The sequence below is a fragment of the Antrostomus carolinensis genome, unplaced genomic scaffold (assembly GCF_000700745.2).
Source record: "Antrostomus carolinensis isolate BGI_N321 unplaced genomic scaffold, ASM70074v2 scaffold51751, whole genome shotgun sequence".
In the NCBI taxonomy this organism is placed as follows: Eukaryota; Metazoa; Chordata; class Aves; order Caprimulgiformes; family Caprimulgidae; genus Antrostomus; species Antrostomus carolinensis.
This window is the reverse complement of record NW_010297206.1, coordinates 3,973-12,767: the sequence shown is the minus strand read 5'-3', so window position 1 is coordinate 12,767 and position 8,795 is coordinate 3,973. Positions and strand designations below refer to the sequence as shown.

The 8,795-nt window shown below is 36.5% G+C and overlaps 1 protein-coding gene across 1 annotated transcript in view; it reads right to left on the bottom strand.

The window, feature by feature from the left end:
- Nucleotides 1–250: 250 nt before the first annotated feature.
- The window catches only part of LOC104533113 (adhesion G-protein coupled receptor G6), a gene marked incomplete at both ends in the record, with an annotated part of 11,326 nt that continues 2,781 nt past the window's right edge, over nucleotides 251–8,795 (bottom strand). Inside the window, 5 exons of the mRNA XM_010178495.1 lie at nucleotides 251–409; nucleotides 4,051–4,334; nucleotides 5,404–5,518; nucleotides 7,020–7,288; nucleotides 8,647–8,774. Of these exons, the coding sequence (XP_010176797.1) occupies nucleotides 251–409; nucleotides 4,051–4,334; nucleotides 5,404–5,518; nucleotides 7,020–7,288; nucleotides 8,647–8,774 (955 nt within the window). The remainder of the gene's footprint in view (nucleotides 410–4,050; nucleotides 4,335–5,403; nucleotides 5,519–7,019; nucleotides 7,289–8,646; nucleotides 8,775–8,795) is intronic.

Here is an 8,795-nt window from a genome sequence, read left to right as displayed (position 1 = left end):
GGGGGGCAGGGAAGGGAGCGGGGCAGGGGGGTCCAAAAGGCCTTCCAAAGCCACACTTACAGCACCACAGAATTTACCAGCTGCCTTCAGCAGAAAACTGAAAGAGAAGACTTGAGAATTTTTATGAAGTGATATCTGAAAAGTCCCTTGGCAATTGTTAGTACTGAAGTGAAGTGACAGCCTATGATTAACCTATTTTTCCACATCTCTGGCTTACATTATATTAAAAATAACTTAGCAAGCTGTTCACCTGGACTTTTATGGACTACTGCTGCATCTAAGCAGGGGAGCTGTGTATTGCTTTTACCTGAATTGTCTGCCAGTCGGAATCTGCCACAACAGAGATGTCTCCTCCATTGTTTCTGTACATTTTCTTTCATAGCACAATGGAATACAAATATAAATAAACCTGTGACAAAAGCAAGTAAACATCAAATGAAGCATGTATTTATAAATAGACAAATAGATTAACTAAAATCAGCTAGCAAAAGACTACAAGATACAAGCAAAGGAAAAGAATCTTAAAGTTTTCTTATTGTCATCTATGCCTCATTTGAGAGGTATGGAAATTAATTGAAGCTTTCCCATCCTCTAGCTGCTATGTAAGTGCTTGGTATATTAGGAGAGAGAGAATAGGACCCCTTTTATTGACATGACTGATTTAGATCCACCTCAGTATGGATCTTTTATATTTTTTGACTTAGAGGAAAATAATTAAAAGGTTTTGTCTTTGAACCAAAAGAATATTTTGCAACAGCAAAAGCCAGAATGCAAACTAAATACAGACACTTTTATACTAGCAAGAAGATACTTTATCTCCTCCTGTTCCACATCTACAGAATTGTGAGCTGTGTTCTTTTAAAACCAGAAGTCTTGTAATTGGCACTAAAGAGTGTGCTCTGAAAAAGCACACTTGGATGTGTGTACACCACATGCACATACTTGAAATGATTATGAAAATGGTAAGAATATGTTCACAAGTACTAATGAGGTGTACAGCTACTTACTTCTGAAGAAAATTACCTGGTTTGCGCATGCAGTCGCAATAGATGTGTTTAAGAATGTTTTTGTAAAGTTCATATTTCTCATATGATTGTATAATCTTTATTTTCAAGACAGAAGATAAGCATCTATCATGTGGTAAAGAAGGTCGTAACTGGGTGTATGGTATGATTTTATCATTCTACAGAGATACTTTAGAGCTAAATATAGAAGTTGGAAATTTCACATGCTCCTGGCACTTCCCAGGCAGGCACCGGCTGTTGAATCTTCTGGCATTCTCTGGCTTGGCCTGTTCTTGTTTTACTCTTATGCACTGGAAGAGAGCCAATCTGAGCCTGAACACCTGATGGTAAAATGTTACTGCCAAATCCCTCATGGTTATATCTTAAACATGAAGAAATGATACATAATGTGGGCAAACAGGGTTTGTCACGAAACACATTTTTTGCAAATTTTTTCAAGAGCTAATGGGGGAAAAAAAGGAGAAGCACAATTTAAGGAAGATAAACATACCTTAGTGCATCCCATATTCAAGCTCTGTTGAATTATGGTTACTATGTTTGCATTTAGTAAAATACTTCTGTGTGTGATTTGTTTTAAGTACAAAGTAATTTCAATGCAGTCACTAGCAGCTCTTAAATGCTTAGAGTTATGCATTTGTTTGTGGCCTAAAGTACCTCTTTTGACTTCTGTATAGCTACAAAACTTACTAAATTGAAGTTTAATTAAATTGAAGTTTAATTGGTGAATGTTTGGAACATTCTGAATGGTTAAAAAAGTAAATGCGTAAGTCTATAGTAATAAAAACCAAATGTACTACATTAAGTACTTTGCCTTTGCCCTGTCTGGGCTTAGCCTCTGTTTTTTTTTTTTGTTTGTTTGTTTTTTTTTCTCTGTATTTCATTATTCATTAAGTTTACAATGTGCTTTAGTAATACAGCTTTGGTTTTGTTTCCCCAAGCCAAATCAGACCCTAGGCTTGGCTCTAGCTTGGCTTTGACATGAAAGTATTTGGCTTGCCCAGGCGTATATATAAAATGAGCAGCCAAAAAAGAGATGTTCCTAGATTTTTTACTCTTAGTGTCAGAGAGAAAAATCATTTCCTATGTAGATGAAATAGCAAAGTACACTAACACCAGTAGTTGCTGCAATTTAATTTTTCCCTGCCAGTGCACAGAAAACTAGGTTGATGGAGGCTGGTGGTATAGCATAAACCAGTTGCAGTTTTCAAAATCTTGTGAGAGAGAATAAATGTATTTACTGAGGGCTCAATAATTAAGATCATGCTAATAATGATGAAAGACTTGCCAGACTTCACTGCTTTTGCTCTTACAAAATGCTTCCTGATACAAATCTAAATTTTTTTTTGTTCCACACCACCTCCTTACTGCTACACGTGCACTATGGCAGTTGTATGCGATTTTAAATATCCACTTTCTTGTTTCTTTAGCTTTGCCTATCTCTTTCTGACAGCAATAAGCATTTTCAGATACAGGATTGTTATATTCCTGTGCTTGATATAACAGGCCTGAACACACACTGTACCATCTTTGCTACCACAATCTGTGAAAAGCTCATCACTTTTCTTTTTGCATTTACTCCTCAGGCTTTCAGTTTCATCTTCTGCCTTAACGGCCTTCCAAATATTCATTTTCCATTGAATAGTGCTATTACCCCACAGAGACTTAAGCAATGGTGGTCAACCTTGTGTGCACTCTGCAGGAACAAGCTTAATTGATTGCACTGGAAATTCTGGTTACAGAGAACTTGTTGAATTTGATCCTTGGTTTACTTTTCAGAGTTTTAATCATGTTTTTTCATGTTCTTCCCATACCCAATCTCTCTAGGCCCTTCTGAATTTCTAACACGGACACATTGCAGCAAATACTTCATTATGCTGCTAGGGGAGTATCAGAATCTGTCCCTTGGAAAAAAAGTCTTTAGTAAGAACACCAGATCCAAACAATTTTTGCCATTTTGCCTAGCATTTTAGGTTGAAACTGGACCAAACCAAACCCCACAACATTATTCTCTTTCCATGAAAGCTCAATAAATCTTTTAGTATAGTAAACATATCTCAACGGTAACAGATAAGATCCACACAGTGTAACATTAAGTACTTTTTCCATAAAAATAAGATATTTCGTTGACCCTGGGAAATTTGTGTTTTATCTCAATATTTGTGTGGCACAACACACACTCCTCCAGTGACATTCTTGGGTTTGTTTGTTATGATTTTTTTCAGGCAAATTTATTTTTTGTCTCAATATGTGTGTGGTATAACACATGCCTCTCCAATGACCTTCTTGGGTTTTTCTTTTTGTTATGTTTTCAGTTGTTCTTTATTAGCAGTTAGGACAAGTGGAGCTGGAGATTTTTATGTCATTTGGTACATACACAAAATTTCACCTCTGAGCTATATACTTGTGCAATTTATAACCATTTGATTACATCTTATAGCATTTTTCAGAAGGATGAACTGCTTTGGAAAAGAAAAATATGGAAAACTTCAGTAAAGGAAATAAATAAAAATAAGCTGACTACAAGAGTTGATGGTTTTTCCTTAAAGAACCAAACAATATCCCATATCTCTTGCGCTATCTGTTTGCAGTGAAACAGGACTGAATTCTGGTTTATGACCTTCTAATGCCTTCATAAAATAGTTATGAGATTTGCAGATTCCCTACAGGAATAAGTTAAGGAAAGAGGCTTCCTATATTTGTTATAATCAGTGAAAGGAAATATTGAAGGTCATACAGCATCTATCTCCACAGAACTCACTGCAGACTGTTAGTTAGGAATAGTACTGTTCATAATAAAGTGCATATTATTGAAAAGAACTTGAAACTAATTAATTTAGCAAAGCTATTCAACCCATGTATAGTTGGTATCATTATTCCACATAAGGGAAACTAATGACGATTTAGTGTCAAGGGAAGATCCAGAGAGCTTGGATCTGAGTTACCTAGGGAAATCACTGGACACAGTATGTCCCAGAACAGCAACAACTCAAATATTATTTGTTCACAGACCAGAAATTCAGCTTACCTTGCAATGAATTGAAAATGGAGAAGAGGTACAGGAAAGGAAGAGTTAAGGGGCCCCAGGCAAAAAAGGCAAAGCCCCATGTCATGCCCAAGAGGAAGGTCAGGCTGACTACGCTACGGAGGTTCCTCAGGATCTCCTCCTTCAGGCTCCGATTAGTTCTTTTCCCATTTCTCCCACAGATCTGCACCATTACAACAATAAACATGGCAACGTTCATCAGAAACATGATTCCAAAGTAGCCAGCACAAGTCACATAAAAGACAACTTCATTCTTGATCCAGCAGCTGCAAAAAACACAAAAATATTATCATTTTAGATAAAGAGATAAAGGAAACTATTCTTCAATTATTTACATGACTACAAGGAAAATCAGTCTATGACTGATTCCACCGATGCACAGATTTCAAATGAAACCTTTGTCCATTTTCTGCTTGTAAATATGTTAAAGCCTGGTGGTATCTTAAGTGTGACTATGGCACATAGTAGTATTACATCAGAAATCTGAGGGTTGTCACACATTTTAGTTAAAAGCATCTAAAAAGGAAATCTGAAGCTGTGGGAACTGCAATCCCATCATGGAAAATTTAGACTCAGTGTGAGTTGCTTCAGCACTTTCATCTGTGTGAAGCATAGGACGCTTTAGTAACAAAATGGGCAAATTTGGATCTTCAGTGCCAAAATCTCAAGTTTCTGCCACTTGAGCTAAAGGAGAACTCATACAGCTCTGGAGAAGAAGCAGGATGGGTGGTCCTTTGAGGTAGTCATTTGACAGTGAGCCATGTGAGAGATCTAGTTTATTCCTTGAGCAGCAAATGGCCAGAATGCTTAACATGATACTTTAATAAAAATACAGAATGACATTTTTATTTATCATGATGAAGCTTTGCCAGGCAAAGAAAATTAAGTAAAAGTCATATTGAAATTTTGGCATTTAGAGATTATTATCTGGACATCAAGAGAAGAACAGAGAAAGCTAATGAATGACATTGGCAAAAGGCTGGTTTATTTACAAAGGAGACTATTTTTATATTACTTCTTTCTTTGCTCTTACCTAGAAGATATAGCTTTCACTTAAGATAAACCAAAACGAGTACTTTTATTTCATTTTCATTACAAAACTCATGAATTATACTTTTACCAGAGAAGCATTTGTACCTGGTATTGGGTAATGCAGATTTGCCTCCAATTTTTCGTATAGCCTTCTTCACACTTCAGATCCAAATAATTTAGAAGACGATTTTGTCCACTTTGCCTGTTTAATGCACCTCTGACTTTTCCAAAGCAATCTGACCAATGCTATTTTTTTTTCAGACTGTAAATGCTAAATTGTAAGAGATTAAAAGAAATACTCACAAGTCATCTCCTCCTTGTCCATTAACATCTTTGCCATATAACTCTTTGCCATAAATATGACTTGCATTTGTATTAGCACTTGCTAAAACAATCGCTATCACCAGAGCTGGCAAACCTGTAATACAAGAAAACTTGTAGTTTGCTTTCAAAGCTCCTAAACCTTCAAAATCACCAGGCAAAGCTGAATTATTGATGTCTCCATCCCTACTGCTTTAGTACTGAGTGTCTGGAGGTAGTTCTGTGTCAGAAAACTGCACAGAGAATTAGAAAGACACTATCTTTCAAACAGTACAAACATATAAAACTTTCAAAGTACTTAATGGGCATTAATGAACAAACCTCATAATGTTCTGTAATGTAGAAAACGTTATTTTAGTATTTGATACAGGAACTAAAATAGAAATCTCCCTTAATTACTCAAACTTAAATTTGCAATTGCACACAGGCTCTCATAATAAGGTGAGAAGAAGATTAACAGCTTATTACAAAAATGAGATCTAATGGAGGGATGGTATTGGTATGCTTTTTCAGGGATTTTTTTTTTTTTTAGAAAATGGCACTTGATAAGGCTGGGGAACTTGAACTTAAACCTGTAATTTCTCCACTGCTTCTCTCAACTGTTAATGTCTTCTTCTTTTCCACAGCACTATATATCCTTTACTTAAATGTGTCAAAAAAAAAATGAAGTCAACCATATATTTTTCATAATAATGTAAAGGGAATATTTTGGGAAAATAACAGATGATTATGCAGAAGAGAACTCTGTGCAGAGAGGTGCAGCTCACACAAAAGAAATGTATGTTTCCTGACATGCCTTATTTACATGTCTTATCCTTGCTGTGACAAAACAGATTCAAAGGGGAAGAGGTTAATTTGCTTTTCCGACCACTCAGTCCTTGTCCTCTGCTGAGGTTGCCAAAGAGGATGCTAGTTGCCAATGGAAAGACATCAATTATCAGTTGGACTGAGGTCAGTGCTCTAGCCATGAGGTTAATGGCTTTGTATTGTGTTGTATTATTTCAAACACAATATGTGCATTCAGACAGAAGGCACAGATTCCTGATATAGAAAAAAATTAAGAATAAAAGTCTTGCTGCCTCAGCCTCACAGTTATTTTTCAGTATTCTATTTTCCATTTCAGGATATTTTCGCTGTTTCTGATTCTGCCATGGGCTTTGTACTTGTTAGCAAGAAACTTCAAGCTGGATTGAAACCTTTTTGAAAGCCAATGCAAAGATCCCCACAAGCTTTGTAGTAACTCCATGAGTTTCTGAATTCATTGTGCGCCACAATTCTCCACCTTTGATATGACACTAACATTTCCCCTCTCCCATTCTGGTCTCTCTGGAAAGTAAGACCAGTGTATCTGGTCTCTCCACTCCTCCTTGGGTTGTGAGCTGCTCCAGGTGAAGAGTGCAAGTAATGATGTATTTGCACAGAATTATAGAGGGGAACTCAGTGACAGAGAGGGCTGGAGGCACAACAGCACTGCCATGGGGCAGGAGGAAGGAAACGCCACGCTGATTTTGATTCTGCTCTGCATTCGTGATAGAGAGCTTTTATATAGCATTATTTCAAAATACGTGCTATGTAAATACTGCATCTACTGAACTCACCCCAGCCAATGATGCAAAACTTCAGTATGTATCGCCGAATATAGGTGTTGAACACTTTCACTAGAGCAATGTACATATGAACAGCTTCTAGTCCCATCCACGTAAAGGTGGCCAGAAGAAAAAAGTGCAAAAGTGCAGCCACAGCTATGCAGAGGCCATCTATGTCAAATGATGCAATCCAACCATCAAGCAAGAAGATCAGATTAAGAAAGAGCAGAGCTGTGCTCAAATTCATCAGGATTTTGGATGGATAATCTCTTCGCAACTTCCTAATGAGAGAAATACAGGTGCATATGATTAATTGGTTTCAATCACCCAAGCTGCTTACAGCAGTTGGGTTTACCAGTTTACAAAGTAAATAAAAGCACAGGGATTTCCTCTTAGCCATAAGCTTTTGTGGCAATAAGGCACAGTGATGTGTACTTCTGTGTCATATTACTGAAGGCTTCTGTTGTATGTGGTGGGGGAAAGCCAGCACTTCTTTGGGACCTTAATGAGCTAATTAACTGTCACGATATTTTAGCAACTGATTTATTACTAAAAACCTTTTAAATTAAATATAATGCAATGTGGTTTGTACTTTAAATGAAAATTGAAGACATTTTTTTTAAAAAAGCTTTCAAAACACAGGTGGCCAGAAGCTCATCTCTGATAATTTTATATGTTAATCTTTGCTTAATTTTTGGAGTATGTTGTCCAGTGCTTGCTGGGTTTTTGTTGTTTTTTTTTGTTTTTTTTTTTGGGGGGGGGATTGTTTGTTTTTTTAATAGGATCTTAGGAAGATGAAAGATCAAGTAAATTTTGTTTTTTAACTGATACACATTGAAATGTGTGAACCAAGGGGCAAGCCAGCAATTTCTGCCATCTTGGACCAAAACATTATACCATAGGTAATGTAATAGGAACACAATCATTAGAGATATTCAGAACTTGAAAACTGTCTTTCCCCTGCCTTCTCCCCTAGCAAACTATCCTTCTTTAGCAGCTACTCTTTCCTGTCCTCTTACAGGCAGAATGGTTCCTTTGTGTTGAAATGACTTCATTTTCTCTTTTCACTGTTCACAGAACTGCATTACTTCAAAACTTTTGCACTGCCTTGATTGACTTCCGTATTTCAGTAGGACTGCTATTGAAATTGTTGTAACACTACACAATTTATCTTAAATTTATTTATCTTCCAGCTTCTTTCTGAAGGTCTCTAGAATGTAATTGTTCTAGTTGGAACTTTCTCTTTTTATACTTAGGACTTGTTACACTCACAGAGGAAAGTATTTTTTGCTTGTTTGTTTTTTAAAAAAAGCCTGGTTGAGGATTTTAAAATAATACATATCTGTTTAGAATCTAGAGGATACTGTACTCCCCAATGAGAAAATTTTGAGACACATTAGCATTGTTGCCAAGCCTGAGCAACACAATATGTTGGAAATAAGAGGAGAGTCTCAACTCATGTCTCCTTGAAAAAAAATTTCCACTTACAACATTGTAATGATGATTTTGCAGTTGTTATTTTTTAAACACAGATTTCCCTTCCTAGACAAATAAACCACAGCAACCATATAACTAATTTATTTTATTCATCCCATACAGGTACTTCTGTTGTGGTGGTTTTCACAGAAATTGTACTTACTCAAATGCAATATATGTCAGAAGAGTTGCAGCTGAAAATATAGCAGATATCCCACAGCCTATGTAAGTGATAAAGGTGAGGACCTTGGTATTCTGTGGGTCTATTTGTGTAACGGTTCTCTGAAGGTCCTACATGAGAGAGAAGGAAGA